Genomic DNA, 17,004 nt, shown 5'->3' with positions numbered 1-17,004 from the left:
ATAACTTTTACATTCTACTTCTTTGTATATTTTAGTAAAAGAAGCATTAATGCAAGGAAAGGAAAGTTAAAGATTGAAAAAGAATGACCTTTTCATTTATAAAATTTTAGACCTGTTATCCTTAGCCAGAACTACTAAATTCCAGCTAAAATAATATGGCAAATGTAAGAGAAACTGAAGATATTTCTAAAAGAAATCCCTTTTTTTAAACTTTGGGCTAAATTGGGTATGAACAAAGAAAAGCGGTCCTAAGGAAAAAGAAGAAATTTGTTTTGCTTGGCTAAAACAGTAGCATACCATGAAAGATTTTTTTCCTGGTCTTCACAATTTTTTTAAAATTAACACTATTGGGAAGAGTAAGCTCTTACTCTCTTTTCAGCTCAGAGAAACCAATGGACAACACTGATTGTTTAAAGTCCCCTTGGACTTAAAAAAAAATCTATTACAGTTGTGTTGAAATGTGCTTTTAAAATATGATAAATGTTCCCCATTAAAATTAGTAGTTTATGTTTAGAAGTTTGGGACAGTGCTGGCAAACTATGGGCCGCCTGTCTGTTTTGCAAATAAGTATGGGACACAGCCACACCTATTTGGTTACTTTTGTGTATGGCTGTTTTTGTTCTACAATGGCAGAGTTGAGTAGTTGCAACCAAGACCCCTATGCTAGCAAAGCAACTTATTACTAGCTTGCACTTTAAGGAAAAGTTTGCTAACCTCTAGTTTAGGAAGAAATAGTATATAATAACATTGAGCCCAAGCAAACATTATGTCCTACTTAGGAATCTTCTTAGCATCAGTTATGTCAAACACAGCTCAATCATACAGGGCCCTGTTAGTGTTTACATAAGTATGAGCCATTCACAAAGTTTTATTAAAAAATATTAAAGAGACAAAAATATTTTTAATGTATTAATGTCTTTAAAAATAGATTTTTAATAATATATAAAACTAGCAAAGAGTTGTGAAAAAAATACTGGACTGAATTGAGTACTAGAGTTCAGGTTTTCTAATTCTGTCTTAATCTAGCTGTTTGATTAAGCATAAGGTACTTAACATTTGGCTTAGGGTCCTTATTAATAAAATGCAGCAATTGAAGTAAATTATCTTAAAGTTCTCATTTGTCTCTAGGTTTTGATAATATTGTCCTTTTTATATGCCTTTTAATGTCATTTAAAGATCCTTATTGACCCTTAAACTAAATATAGACTGTCATGTGGTTAACAGTAGTTTACACAAAAGACTAAAACCTTTAGTACATGAAAAGAAAAATCTTTCACCAAATTTAACATTTTGTTAATGGATTATTTTTATTTTAGGACATCTGAGTTCTTCTTCCATATATCCTGTATGCAGTGCTCCTTATTTATTGGCAACTTCATGCTCAGATGAGAAAGTAAGGTTCTGGAGATGCAGAGTAACAGATGGAGAATCTGCCACATCAAAGAATGGAAAAATGGATCTTGTATATATTTGGGAAGAATGGCCATTACTTATTGAAGATGGACTTCAGAGCAGTAGTAGTATAACTGTACCCGGTAGGCCTGTAGAAGTTAGCTGTGCTCACACGAATCGCTTAGCAGTAGCATATAAGCAGCCTGCATCTAATAGTAGATCTTCTCAGGACTTCGTGATGCATGTCAGTATCTTTGAGTGTGAGTCTACAGGAGGTTCGTGTTGGGTCCTTGAACAGACAGTTCATTTAGATGAGTTAAATACAGTGTTGGAATCTGGTATTAGTATTGATAGCAATTTAGTGGCCTATAATAAACAAGAGTTGTTTTTATCCAGTAAAGAGAGTATCACATCAAACACAAAGCATCTAGTTCACTTAGACTGGATGTCTAGAGAAGATGGCTCTCATATCCTGACTGTAGGAATTGGATCAAAACTTTTTATGTACGGACCTCTGGCTGGCAAGGTACAAGAACAGACTGGTAAGGAAAGCCTGGCATTTCCTATCTGGGAGAGTACTAAAGTTGTGCCTCTTTCTAAATTCGTACTGTTACGAAGAATGGACTTAGTTTCTTCTGTAGAAGGCTCTCCACCTTTTCCTGTTTCTTTATCATGGGTCCGGGATGGCATCTTGGTGGTAGGAATGGACTGTGAAATGCATGTATATTCCCAGTGGCAGCCATCTTCTAAACAAGAGTCTGTTGTAACAGATTCATACAGTGGGAGCACTCCATCTATAATAAGTTTAATAAAGCAGAGTAATTCATCAAGTTCTGGATTACATCCTCCAAAGAAAACTCTGACTCGATCCATGACTAGTCTTGCACAGAAAATCTGTGGGAAAAAAACTGCATTTGATCCTTCTGTGGATATAGAAGATTCAGGTCTTTTTGAAGCAGCTCATGTTCTTTCCCCAACTTTACCTCAGTACCATCCCTTGCAGCTTTTGGAACTCATGGATCTTGGCAAAGTTCGGAGAGCGAAGGCCATCTTATCTCATCTTGTCAAGTGCATTGCGGGGGAAGTTGTGGCTCTGAATGAAGCTGAGTCCAATCATGAGCGCCGCCTTAGGTCTCTCACCATCAGTGCTAGTGGAAGCACCACCAGAGACCCCCAGGCGTTCAACAAAAGTGAAAATACAGATTACACAGAAATAGATTCTGTCCCTCCACTTCCTTTGTATGCCTTACTTGCAGCAGATGACGATAGCTGTTACACATCTGTGGAGAAATCTGTTAATCAGAATACCTTAAATAACTCAAACCAGTTGTCAAAAGAAAATTATGATGAACTTTTTCAGACTTCAGCTTTAATGACTGACAGTCATGTGTTAGAGACAGATGAAGAAAATACAAAGCCCAAGGTTATAGACCTTTCACAATATAGTCCAACATACTTTGGTCCTGAGCATGCTCAGGTTCTTTCTGGCCATTTACTTCATTCTAGTTTACCAGGACTCAGCCGGATGGAGCAGATGTCATTGATGGCCTTAGCAGATACAATTGCAACTACCAGCACTGATATTGGAGAAAGCAGAGACAGAAGCCAAGGTAAAACTAAATTGGGTACAGGACTGGAGGAAAAATACTTCAACTTATTTTCAAAGCAAATAATCTTAGGTAATTTTTATAAAAATGATGCCATTGAAGGTTTTTAAAATTGTCATTGCTGACTTCACAATAGTTTTTCCTTGAATATATACTTTTTATCCCATAAATCATAGTCCTCTGAGAAAGTGGCAGATTCATTATGCCAGTCATTTTTACCTAGTGTTAGAGATCCAACTGAATGCTTTTGAGTTTGGCAAAAGTTATCATTCTTACTAAGTTATTTTTTTAGGTATAAATAAAAGGTGCTTTGTGCTTTATTTTTTCTCATGTTGTAATAATTAATTCACTATTAACTTGGTTTTTTAACTATTATCGTGTTTTAAAATTAACATTAATGTATTCTCCTACCTAAAATAACAAAAATAAAAATAATGTAATTAGGTCTTTTCCTTAACCAGAGAGCATTTTTTTCCTCTAAATCTCCTGAACTATGAACAAATTTGAATGTAAAATTCCTGTCAAATCTCTAATAAGGTCTGAACTTAACAACCTCAGCCTTATGTACCAGATACAGGTCAATAGGCTGCACCCTTCAAACTATGCTTGAAAGGAAAATATGGAGTAAATTGAAGAAAAAATAACAGTAAAAATTTTAAATTTAAGAAAAAAGTAAGTTGGTCATAAATTATACCACTTTTAATAAAAATTATTACTAGTAGGTATTATTTTTTGATGTGACTATTTTATAGATGTTTTATGTTTTTAATGATTTAAAGTAAAAATCTGGTCCTTCTACCATATAACTATTTCTTCCAGTGTTAGCAGCAGATTATTGGGATGGGTATACAATTTCAGTCATTATGGAAAATATTGTAACATGCTGCAAAGAAGGCTAAACTATTAAAATTCAGTCACATTTTTTATTTCAAATCATACATTAAAGGAGGTCCGATTATAAAAAAATGTCATAGACCTTGAATCAGTTCATTCTCTCATTAATAATTTTTCAAATTATTTAACTCTACTACTTTTTTTTTTTTTTTGAGAGGGCATCTCTCATATTTATTGATCAAATGGTTGTTAACAACAATAAAATTCAGTATAGGGGGATCAACGCTCAATGTACAATCATTAATCCATCTCAAGCCTAATTCTCGTCAGTCTCCAATCTTCTGAAGCATAACGAACAAGTTCTTACATGGTGAACGAATTCTTACATAGTGAATAAATTCTTACATGGTGAACAGTACAAGGGCATTCATCACAGAAACTTTCGGTTTTGATCACGCATTATGACCTGTAAACAATCAGGTCAAATATGAATATTTGTTTGATTTTTGTACTTGATTTATATGTTGATCCCACATTTCTCCTATTATTATTATTATTTTTATTTTTAATAAAATGCTGAAGTGGTAGGTAGATGCAAGATAAAGGTAGAAAACATAGTTTAGTGCCGTAAGAGGGCAAATGTAGATGATCAGATGATCAGGTGTGTGCCTATGGACTAAGTATTAATCCAGGCTAGACAAGGGCAGCAAGACATCCACGGATGCAGAAGATTTCTCTCAAAGCAGGGGGGGTGAGGTTCTGAGCCTCACCTCTGTTGATCCCCAAATTCTCACCTGATGGACCCCTGCGACTGTGCCTGTCTTAGGTTGTTCCTCCCTTGAGGAATCTTACTCGTCTCTGGCTAACCAGTCATCTTCCGGGGCCATACAGGGAAATGTAAAGTTGGTAAGTGAGAGAGAAGCCATATTGTTTGAAAAGGTTAGCTTTTTACTTCTTTGCAGATTTATGCCCTGTGGCTTCTATGCCCAGCACTTGTCTCGAGGTATCTTTACCACCTGGAGGAATTATGATACTCGGTAAATTCGATATGAGGCACGAATTCTATTTAAGGGTTGTAATTAGGAAGGAAGAAGAAAAGCTATAGATGTAGCATATGAAGGAAACATGGGAGGATTGATTATTTCTTTGACATATCTTCTTGTATAGTACCTTAAGTATGTATAGGTTTTAAACTACTAACTAATTTGCACACACATATTAACATAATAGGAATACGGTGACATAAACAAAGCAAATCTATAATTACCATCCATCTCCAGTGAAGCCAAGAAAACCATTTAGGCACCCTAGGCATTTGTGAAAATTTATCTATGATATGATGGATATTGTCCAACTGTACTTGAACAGTCTGAGAAAAATCAGACAAATTAAAGCAACCCATTTCTGGGATCTGTTCACATCCCATATGTTCTTTTAACCATAGATAGTCTATAGTCATGAGATTTTGGAGTGCTACAACTTGCACCCCTCCCAACTCCTGGTTGAGTTCCAACAGTACAGATCCGGTCAAATTCGTTGTCTCACTGTATGCACATGCCAGCCTAGACATCTCCCTCCTCATTCTTATGGCAAGTCCAGGAGACGGTGGGCTGGATGCAGCCACAACCGCAGCATCGTCCGGATCCCCGTGGAGGCTTTTTGATGATCATCCCCCGGCACAAGTCCTCCAGAGAGTGCTGATGCCGGAAGCTCCTCCTCATATCGTATCTTAGTTCATTTTCTGGGTATCCAAGCTAGGCCTTGATCTTCTGCATAGAAACAAACAGACCCTTTGCCCACACTTTGACATGCCCTCTATACCACTGTGCAGAACTCATTGGAGGTCAGCACACAGTAACTGCCTTTTTTTTTTTTTTTAATTAAGAGAAAGGAATATTATCAGAAAAGAGTACCTCCATAGCTGATCATCTGACACCCTTTAAGTGATCAACATTAAGGATATTTAAAGCATGCGTTGATCTTTGATTTACCAATATTAACTCTACTACTTTTAAGTAGTCTGTAATTTACAATTGTATGGAAAAAAGAAATGTTCAATAATATTTAAACCTATAACCCTTGTCAATTTCAGAATGTTTTGCCCCTGTGTTAGGTGCTGTAGCATACACTGCTTGTCAGAATTATTAGCGTTTGCTTGCGTCGTGCTAAAGTAATGGTTTTCTACAAGTAAAAATGAGTAAATTTTTTTCTTTCTGTAGGTGGAGAAACTCTTGATGAATGTGGATTAAAATTTCTTTTGGCTGTTCGACTTCATACTTTTCTTACAACTTCCCTGCCAGTTTATCGAGCTCAACTTCTTCACCAAGGTGATTTTGGTAGTAAACTGTTGAAGAGAAGTAAGGCAAATAGAAGAGGTGCATCAGAACATTTAAGTTTGTTTTTGCCTAGATATAATGATGACAAATTTGGTGCATTCTAAGTTTCCTTCATTTTTTTTTTAAATGTTTATTTCCATTTAAATTTTTGTGAATAAAATACTGGAGTATTTTTGGTAAATGGAAAACGTTAATGAAGAAGTTATGTTTTCAAATGCATCACACATTAAAGGCTAGTTAGAATTGTTTCATTCTCTTTAATACCTTCTTTATATTTTTCTCCTCCTTTTCGACATTTATCTAATTCAGTTTTTTCCCCAAAAATTTGGATAAAATTTTTGTTGTAGAAATAATACATACTCAATTTTTAATTGTTTTACTAAAAAAGAGTACAGAATACAGGAAGTAAAAATCCACTGACTCCCAAAACTGTTAACATTAATGTGTATTTCAGATATTAGTTTAATAACATTTCAGATACTCTTATTTACTGTTAACCCAGGGCTCTCAAAGTAACAGAAATACTTTACCCAAGTTTAAAGTAACTTAAGACAGGATATTTATTGGCTCAATGCCCAAGAAGCTAAAAAATGCTGATTTCCAGCATTGTTGGATCTATAGATTTAAACAGTGCTATTGGGACTCCACAAGCTAGCCTCTCCTTAGTGGTCTCTTTCTCTTGCTCTCTTTTCATTTCTATCTGTTTTTCTTTCTGCTTCCTCCTTCCCTTCATTTTGCATTTAGTTTTAAAACAGGAAAGCTTGAAATTCTAAGTCAAGTTCTTTAATTATTTATGAAAAATTATTGAACTTGTTTGAGAGACAATAGAGATCTAAAAATAATACAGAATAATAGTCCATTTATAGCATAGTTTTTTTGTGTGCTTTCTTTTTAGGATTAATACTTGATTTATTAAAATATTATACATTTTTTCTTAAGCTACAAGTCCATTTATAAATCTAGCAAATTTTAAAGGAGCTTCTATAATATGGCTAAGTTCCCTTAAACATTTCAAATTATATTTGTGAATTTAATGTATTTCTCTTTTTTTAAGTAAGGTATTATTGATATACACTTACGAAGGTTTCACATGAAAAACCAATGTGGTCACTACATTCACCCATGTTATCGTGTCCCTCCCATGCCCCATTGCAGTCACTGCCTGTCAGCGTAGTAAGATGCCATAGTCACTACTTGTCTCCTCTGTGTTACAGTGTCTTCCCATGATCCCCCACATACTATGTGTGCCAATCGTAATACCCCTCAGTCCCCTTCTCCCTCCCTCCCTCCCTGCCTTCCCCCACCCCTCCCCTTTGGTAACTGCCAGTCCCTCCTTGGAGTCTGTGAGTCTGCTGCTGTTTTGTTCCTTCAGTTTTGCTTCATTGTTTTACTCCACAAATGAGGGAAATCATTTGGTACTTGTCTTTCTCCACCTGGCTTATTTCACTGAAGATAATATCCTGCAGCTCCATCCATTTTGTTGCAAATGGTAGGATTTGTTTCTTTCTTATGGCTGAATAGTATTCCATTGTGTATATGTACCATATCTTCTTTATCCATTCATCTACTTATGGACACTTAGGTTGCTTCCATATCTTGACTACTGTAAATAGTGCTGCAATAAACATAGGGGTGCATATGTCTTTCTGAATCTGAGAAATTATATTCTTTGGGTAAATTCCTAGGAGTATTTTTTACTCCTAGGTGTTTCCATTTTTAGTTTTTTGAGGAACCTCCATATTGCTTTCAGCAATGGTTGAACTAGCTTACGTTCCCACCAGCAGTGTAGGAGGGTTCCCCCTTCTTCACATCCTCCTGAGCATTTGTTGTTCTTAGTCTTTTTGATACTGGCCATCCTAACTGGTATGAGGTGATATCTTATTGTGGTTTTTATTTGCATTTCTCTGATAATTAGTGATGTGGGGCATCTTTTCATGTGCCTGTTAGCCATCCGAATTTCTTCTTTGGAGAATTGTCTGTTCATATCCTCCACCCATTTTTAAATCAGGTTATTTGCTTTCTGTGTGTTGAGGCATGTGAGTTCTTTACGTATTTCAGATGTTAAACCCTTGTCAGGTATGTCGTTTACAAATATATTCTCGCATACTGTAGGATGCCTTTAGTTCTGTTGATGGTATCCTTTCTTTACAGAACCTTTTTAGTTTGATGTAGTACTACGTGTTCATTTTTGCTCTTGTTTTCCTTGTTTGAGAAGATGCATTGAGGAAAAAGTTCCTCATGTTTATATTCAGGAGATTTTTGCCTATGTTTTCTTCTAAAAGTTTCATGGTTTCATGACTTACATTCAGGTCTTTGATCCATTTTGGGTTTACTTTTGTGTATGGGGTTAGACAATAATCCAGTTTCATTCTCTTGCATGTAGCTGTCCAGTTTTGCCAATACCAGTTGTTGAAGAGGCTGTCATTTCCCCATTGTATGTCCAAGGCTACTTTATCGTATATTAATTGACCATATATGGTTGGGTTTATATCTGGGCTCTCTAGTCTGTTCCATTGGTCTATTGTTCTGTTCTTGTGCCAGTACCAAATTATCCTGATTACTATGACTTTGTAGAAGAGCTTGAAGGCAGGGAGCTTAATTCCCCCAGCTTTATTCTTCCTTCTCAGAAATGCTTTGGCTATTCTGAGTCTTTTGTGGTTCCATATCAATTTTAGAATGATTTTCTCTAGTCATTGAAGAATGCTGTTGGTATTTTTGTAGGTATTGCATTGAATCTATAAATTGCTTTAGGCAGGATGGCCTTATTGACAATATTAATTCTTCCTATCCGTGAGCACGGGATGTGTTTCCATTTATTGGTATCTTCTTTAATTTCTCTCAAGAGTGTCTGTAGTTTTCAGAGTATAGGTCTTTCACTTCTTTCATTAGGTTTATTCCTATGTATTTTATTCTTTTGAGGCAATTATGAATGGAATTGTTTTCCTGATTTCTCTTTCTGCTAGTTCATCATTAGTGCAACAGATATCTGTGTATTAATTTTGTATCCTGCAACTTTGCTGAATTCAGATATTAGATCTAGTAGTTTTGGAGTGAATTCTTTAGGGATTTTTATGTACAATATCATGTCATCTACAAACAGTGACATTTGACTTCTTCTTTACCAATCTGGCTGCCTTTGCTTTTCTCTTCCTGGTCTTAAAGGAAAGGCTTTCAGCTTCTTGCTGTTAAGTATGATGTTGTCTCTGGGTTTGTCATATATGGCCTTTACTATGTTGAGGTAGTTGCCCTCTATACCCATTTTGTTTAGAGTTTTTATCATGAATGGATGTTTTGTCAAATGCTTTTATAGCATCTATGGGGATAATCATGTGATTTTTATCCTTCTTTTTGTTCATGTGGTGGATGATATTGATGGATTTTCTAATTTTGAACCATCCTTGCATCCCTGGAATAAATCCTACTTGATCATGATCTTTTTGATGTATTTTTAAATTCAGTTTGCTAATATTTTGTTGAATATTTTTGCATCTATGTTCATCAGGGGTATTGGTCTGTAATTTTTTTTTTTTTGTGGTGTCTTTGCCAGGTTTTGGTATTAGGGTGATGCTGGCTTCAGAGAATGAGTTTAGAAGTATTCCCTCTTCTTCTACTTCTTGGAAAACGTTAAGGAGAATGGATATTTGATATTCACTAAATATCTGGTCCAGGGGTTTTGTTCTTAGGTAGTGTTTGGATTACCAGTTCAATTTCGTTGCTAGTAATTGGTCTGTTTAGATTTTCTGTTTCTTCCTGGGTCAGCCTTGGAAGGTTGTATTTTTCTAGAAACTCGTCCATTTTTTCAAGGTTATTCTGTTTGTTACCATATAATTTTTCAAAATATTCTCTAATATTTCTTTGTATTTCTGTGGTGTCTGTAGTGATTTTTCTTCCTCATTTTTGATTCTGTTTATGTGTGTAGACTTTCTTTTTTTCTTGATACTTCTGGCTAAGGGTTTATCTATTTTGTTTATTTTCTCGAAGAACCATCTCCTGCTTTCATTTATTCTTACCATTGTTTTATTGTTTTCAATTTTATTTATTTATGTTGTAATATTTCTTTTGTCCCTCCTACTGACTTTCAGCCTCATTTGTTCGTCTTTTTCTAATTTTGTTAATTGTGAGTTTAGACTGTTCATATGGGATTGTTCTTCTTTCTGGAGGTAGGCCTGTATTCCAATATACTTCCCTCTTAGCAAGGCCTTTGCTGCATCCCCCGTATTTTGTGGTGTTGAATTATTGTTGTCATTTGTCTCCATATATTGCTTGATCTCTGTTTTTATTTGGTCATTGTTCCATTGGTTAATTAGGAGCTTGTTGTTAAGCCTCCATTTGTTTGTGGTCTTTTTCATTTTCTTTGCGTAATTTCTTTCTGATTTCATACCTTTCTGGTCTGAGTAGCTTGTTGGTACAATTTCAGTCTTTTTGAATTTACTGAGGCTCTTTTTGTGGCCTAGCATATGATCTGTTCTTGAAAATGTTCCATGTGCACTTGAGAAGAATGTGTATTCTGCTGCTTTTGGGTGGAGTGTTCTGTAGATATCTGTTCCATCTGTTCTAATGTGTTGTTCAGTGCCTCTTTCTCCTTATATTTTGTCTGCTTGTTCTGTCCTTTGGAGTGAGTGGTGTGTTGAAGTTTCCTAGAATGAATGCATTGCATTCTATTTCCCCTTTTAATTCTGTTAGTATTTGTTTCACATATGTAGGTGCTCATGTGTTCAGTGAATAGATATTTATAATAGTTATATCCTCTCATTGGATTGACCCCTTTATCATGATGTGAAGTCCTTCTTTGTCTCTTATGACTTTCTTTGTTTGAAAATCTATTTTGTCTGGTACAAGTCCTGCAACACCTGTGTTTTTCTCCCTATTAGTTGCATGAAATACCTTTTTCTATCCCTTCACTTTTAGTCTGTGTATGTCTTTGGGTTTGAAGTGAGTCTCTTGCGGGCAGCATATAGTTGGGTCTTGTTTTTTTATCCATTCACTGACTCTATATCTTTTGATTGATGCATTCACACCATTTACATTTAGGGTGATTATCAATAAGTATGTACTTATTGCCATTTCAGGCTTTGGATTCGTGGTTATGAAAGGTTCAAGGGTAACTTCCTTACTCTCTTAAGAGTCTAAATTAACTCACTTAGTATGCTATTACAAACACAATCTAAAGGTTCTTTTTTTTCCGCCTCTTTTTTCTTCCTTTTGCATTCTATATATATTAAGTATCATATTCTGTATTCTTTGTCTATCCCTTGACTGACCTTGAGGGTAGCTGATATAGTTTTGCATTTGCTTTGTGATTAAGCGTTCTACCTTATTTACTGTGGTTTTATTACCTCTGGTGACAGCTATTAAACCTTAAGAACACTTCCATCTATAGCAGTCCCTCTAGAATACGCTGTAGAGATGGTTTGTGTGAGGTAAATTCTCTCAGCTATTGCTTACCTGGAAATAATTTAATCCCTCCCTCAAATTTAAATGATAATCTTGTCTGATAAGAGTATTATTGGTTTGAGGCCCTTCTGCTTCATTGCATTAAATATATCATGCCACTCTCTTCTGGCCTGTAATGTTTCTGCTGAGAAATCTGATGATAACCTGATGGGTTTTCCTTTGTATGTGATCTTTTTTCTCTCTCTGGCTGTTTTTAATAGTCTGTCCTTATCTTTGATCTTTGCCATTTTAATTTTTATACATCTTGGTGTAGTCTTCCTTGGGTCTCTTGTGTTGGAATCTCAGTCTCTCCAGGTATTCCGCCTGACTTAGCTTTCCAACCCCACTGAGCACCATGCAATGTCAGTTCCTGCTCCCAGAGCAGATATCCATGGCTAGGTGTTCATCAGTTCCAGGTCTCCACTCCCTCCCCACTCCATTTCTCTTCCTCCCACTGGTTGGCTGGGGTGGGAAAAGGGCCTCGTCATGCCAGGTCACGGCTTTGGTATGTTACCCTGTTCCATGAGGTCTGTTCTTTCCTCCAGGTATATGCAGTCTGGCGCAGCCTTCTTTCCTGTTGCTCTTTCAGGATTAGTTATATTAATTATACTTTCATATTATATGTGCTTTTAGGGGGAGGTCTCTGTCTCACCTCTCACACTACCATCTTTTAGTCCAGTCTTTGTGTGTTTGTTTTTAAAAAAATATTTCTTTATTTCCAAAGATTTGAGTATAATGGGCATTTCAGATTAGGTTAAAAATTTGAGTCCATTTATGTCAAAACCACATCTTATTCATTTACTGCACTCAGTAGTACTAAACAAAAATGTAGTATAAAAAGGCAAAATAGAAGCCAAACAATGAACACCACATGTGCAGGCCAGTAGGTTGAGAGAATTGCTGGTGTATATGATGCTGTATAAATATAAAAGTATCTTATTAATATAGTGATATTGGTTAATAATAGTTATTATGTGCCAGATACAGTACTATTCTAAATGCTTTAACAGTATTACTTCTTTTAATCCTAAAAAATATGTAATAAGGTGGATGTTATGATTATTCACATTTTGTAAATGAGGAAATTGAGGGATCAAGAAAGTTAAGTAAATTTCCCAAAGTTATATAATTAGTTAGGGATGGAGCTGGAATTTAATGTGTACATTCAGATTCCAGAGTCATTGCAGTCTGGACGTTCTGTTCACCAAGCTATCCTGTGTACTTGGTGCTTTTTAAATTCTATTGAAGTATATCCACAAAAGAAATGTTGACAAAATGACAGTGAGAATCAGCTTTGAGGAAGAATCCATGTAGAATAATGCTTTAGTGTTTCTCATTTTCTAAGAAAAGATTATGAGTAATAAATAGAGAACAGAAATATTAGTATAGTGGCATTTGCCATAAGCATTTTTCTTATGTTTTTAAAAAAATTATAGAAAATATATGCTCATTGTAGGAAATATTGAAGTGATAGAGTTGTTTCAAGAAGCAATAGAAAAAACATTCCTCAAACCCTAAACACTTTGTTATAACTGTGTATCTCACATAAAGTTCAGACATTTTTTTTTTGCAAATATGAAACACATGTTTCTGATAATCACTATATAATCATGTTTATATTTCTTATAAACATTACTTTTGACATTTCTCTAGGCCTGTCTACTAGTCATTTTGCTTGGGCATTTCACTCAGTAGCAGAAGAAGAATTGCTGAACATGTTGCCAGCAATGCAGAAAGATGATCCGACTTGGTCTGAACTAAGAGCTATGGGTGTGGGGTGGTGGGTCCGGAATACCCGCATCTTACGCAAATGCATAGAAAAGGTAAGCGTTTTATTTTGGTATAAAAGTTAATTAGTATCTTGTGGTATAGATGTTTCTTTAAATGACATTCCATATTTCCTCTCCTGTTACTCTTTTTTTTTAAATTTAAGCAGTAAAATACTTGTAATTGTTAGTATATTTAAAAATAACATGTTAATACAATTTTTAAAAATCTGTATTCTAATTCTTAAATTGCCAGTTGACCCATTTGTTTAGTAGTATATATGTGATTTTACATATACACACACACATTTAGAAAAATAAAATAGTACATAAAAGCTCGTAATGAAAAGTATAGTCCTGTGTTTCCATTTCACTGTATTCTTGGAGACCATCACCACAAATTACTTTTGAAATTATTACATAAATAGTGTGTTTGTGTGTGTGCGTTTACATGTACTCATTCATACACAGATTTTTTAAATGTATTGAACATTTAAATAGGTAATGTGTGGCAGTCTTGCATATGAGGGAAATTATTTGTTCACTTAAAAACAGTTTCTTTGAAATTTGACCAATATTTTCTAATTATAGGTAGCCAAAGCAGCCTTTTATAGAAAGAATGATCCTTTAGATGCTGCCATTTTTTACCTTGCAATGAAAAAGAAAGCTGTGATTTGGGGATTATATAGGTAGGTGAGAAAACTGTACTTTAAAATGAAAAACTTTTTATGAGGAATATGAAGTATAGATTCATTGTTCTTGTTAGTGTAATTCATATCGATTCTTAGTTACTTTTGTATTTAAGGATAGATTTCATAGGGAAAATAGAGGTATTTTGCAGAGTCAAGGTATTTTCCAGAGTCAAGGAATCTTGACAGGGTTGCTTTAGTTTGTTTTCACATTTATCAGTCCAGAAAACCTTTTTTTCGCGTGTTTTGAGAAGTTCTTATGATGCTTCAGTAGAACAAAGATCTAAATCAGGAACTCAAAATTTCCTTGTGGGAAAAAAGATGAATTGGAGTTTACAACAGGCAACTATCCTTGCCCTATTAAGAGCTCATGGACCACACTAACCCTCCAAACTGCCCATCTCCTGAAGCCTTATATCCCATTCTTGAGATAGGGTCACTTAGAATTTTTTTTTCACTTCTCCTCAGCAAGATTTGGTGAATATAATTACCATAAATAGTTCAGCATTGAAAAAAAGACTGCGGGAGGAAGATAGTAGGAGAATCCAGAGTTGACCTCCTCATATGGATACACTGAGCTAACAACTACATCTAATACAACTTACTCTGAAAATGACTGAAAGACTAGCAGAACAGATCTTTCATAGTTAAAGAGTAAAGGGATGGCCACATGAAGAATGATAGGTGGGGCAGAGGCATGGTCAAGATCCAAACTCTGCCACAGCATGTCAACCTACAAATGGACAGAGTACTGTAAATACAAAATACAAAAATGGATGGAATACCACAAATACAAAAGGCATGGAAGAGCCAGGGTATCAAGCCCCACACCAGGTGCCCTCAGTCCTGGGGACTTGCATCAGGAAGATGAGGTTCCATAATATTTGACTTTGAAAATGAGCAGTGCTTAACTCTGAGAGCTTTGAAAATCAGTGGGGTTTAGCTCTAGGAAAGCTGGAGGAGTGTAGGAAGCTGAGCCTCTGCTCTTAAAGAGTTAGTGTGCTATATCAAATGGTTTGAGACCCAGCACAGAAGCAGCAGTTTGAAAAGTGCCTGGATATATGTGAAGATTTGTGGACTGATTTTAGGGTGTGTGCTGGAGAGGCATGTATCTACAGGAGCTTTCTTTGAGAGCAGAAGTGCTTAGTAGGAGCTATTTTCAGTCTACCTGGCGTGATACTTGTGGGAACCAGTTCTGAAACTCTGAATCTACCAAGTTAGCTACACTCACCTTGCCACAGCATTCTTCTGAAAACCCACTTCACCCAACCTGCCCACCCTGCCCATCCTGGGACATGGCCCATGAAAGCAGCTCCCACCCCACCACACCCAGGAGGTAGCCTCAGCCTACACTGAGTCTCCCTTCACAATAACTTGTGTCCTGAAGAGGGGTAAAGCTAGACCCACCCACCAGTACACTGGTAGTAGGTATAGCTGAGCCCCTTAGCCAGCTGTGCAGGGGGCAAATACTGTCCATTAGTGCACCCACAGCCGTCAGAGCCCAGCCACAAGGATATTGAATGTAGTCCTTATAGGGAACACCTGTGGAGCTGATAGCCAAGAGGACTGCAATGCTGGGCACCACAGGATGCCTATTATAAAAGGCCACCATTTTCAAGACAAGGAAATGTAGCTGACCTATTTAATACATAGAAACAAACACAAAGAGACAAAATGAGGAAACAGTGGAATATATTCCAAGTGAAAGAAGAAGACAAAACATCAAAAAATGCTTAAAGAAATAGATGTGTAAGCATCTATGTGATAAGAGTTCAAAGTATTAGTCATAAAGATAACATGGTGACTGGAGAGAAGAGTGGGTGAACTTAGAACTTAAAAAAAAAAGGGAAGGAAAAGAACCAATGGAAGCTGAAGAATACAATAACTGAAATGAAAAATATAGTTACGAGAATCAGCAGCAGGTTAGAGAATGCAGAAGAACAGATCAGTGATCTGGAAGATGGTAGTGGAAAGCAACAAAGCTGAACAAAAAGAAAAATTTTTAAAAAATGGGATAGTTTAAGGGATCTCTACAGCCACTTCAAGCATAACATTTACATTGTAGGAGTCCCAGGAGGAAGAGAGAGAGAGAAAGGGGCAGAAAACTTATTTGAAGAAATAATAGCTAACTTCTGTAACCCAGGGAAGAAAACAGACATCCAGTTCCAGGAAGCACAGAGAGACCCAAACAAAATGAACCCAAGAAGGTCCACACCAAGACATAATTAAAATGGCAGAAATTAAAGATAAAGAATCTTAAAAACAGCAACAGAAAAGCAAACAGCTATGTATAAGGGAAAGCCCATAAAGCTGTCTGCTGATTTTTTAGCAGAAACTTTGCAGGCAAGAAGGAGGTGACATGAAATACTCAAAATGCTGAAAGGAAAAAAACCTACTACCAAAAATATGTGGCAAAGTTATAGTTCAGAACTGAAGGAGAGAGGTTAAATAAGTTTATCACCACTTATTTAAATAAGTTCATCACTGCTAATCCAGCCTTAGAAGGAATGTTGTACTTCTTTAAGTGAAAAAGGCCATAACTAGAAGTAAGAAAATTAGGAAAGGAAAAACTCCATGCAAATATAAGCAAAAAAAGCTGGTTAGCAATACTTATATCAGATAAAATAGATTTCAAAGCAAAGATTGTAATGAGACAGAGGGATTACATAATGATAAAGGAATCAATCCAACAAGAGGATATAGCAATTGTAAATATCTATGTACCTACCATAGGAGCACCTAAATATATAAAGCAAAAATTAACAGAAAGGTAGAAATTGACAGCAATATAATAATAGTATGAGGATTGTTATCAGCCTACTTACATTAATAGATAGATCATTTCAGATAAAAAATCAATAAGGAAACAGTGGCTTTATGTGACACATTAGATCACATGGACTAACAAGACATATGCAGAACATTCCATCTAAAAATAGGATACACA

General features: G+C 35.7%; 1 protein-coding gene across 12 annotated transcripts in view; it reads left to right on the top strand.

The window, feature by feature from the left end:
* DMXL1 (Dmx like 1) overlaps window positions 1-17,004 on the top strand; it is a 166,860-nt gene that overhangs the window by 67,627 nt on the left and 82,229 nt on the right. For 6 of the 12 annotated variants that reach the window (XM_073221581.1, XM_073221580.1, XM_073221588.1 and 3 more), the window contains exons 18-21: window positions 1,317-3,002; window positions 6,053-6,208; window positions 13,256-13,425; window positions 13,960-14,057. In XM_073221581.1, the coding sequence (XP_073077682.1) occupies window positions 1,317-3,002; window positions 6,053-6,208; window positions 13,256-13,425; window positions 13,960-14,057 (2,110 nt within the window). The remainder of the gene's footprint in view (window positions 1-1,316; window positions 3,003-6,052; window positions 6,209-13,255; window positions 13,426-13,959; window positions 14,058-17,004) is intronic. The other 6 variants (XM_073221583.1, XM_073221586.1, XM_073221582.1 and 3 more) reach the window with 1 other exon arrangement.

The sequence above is a fragment of the Manis javanica genome, chromosome 14 (genome assembly GCF_040802235.1).
Source record: "Manis javanica isolate MJ-LG chromosome 14, MJ_LKY, whole genome shotgun sequence".
Lineage (NCBI taxonomy): Eukaryota > Metazoa > Chordata > Mammalia > Pholidota > Manidae > Manis > Manis javanica.
This window is presented reverse-complemented; position numbering and strand designations above follow the sequence as displayed.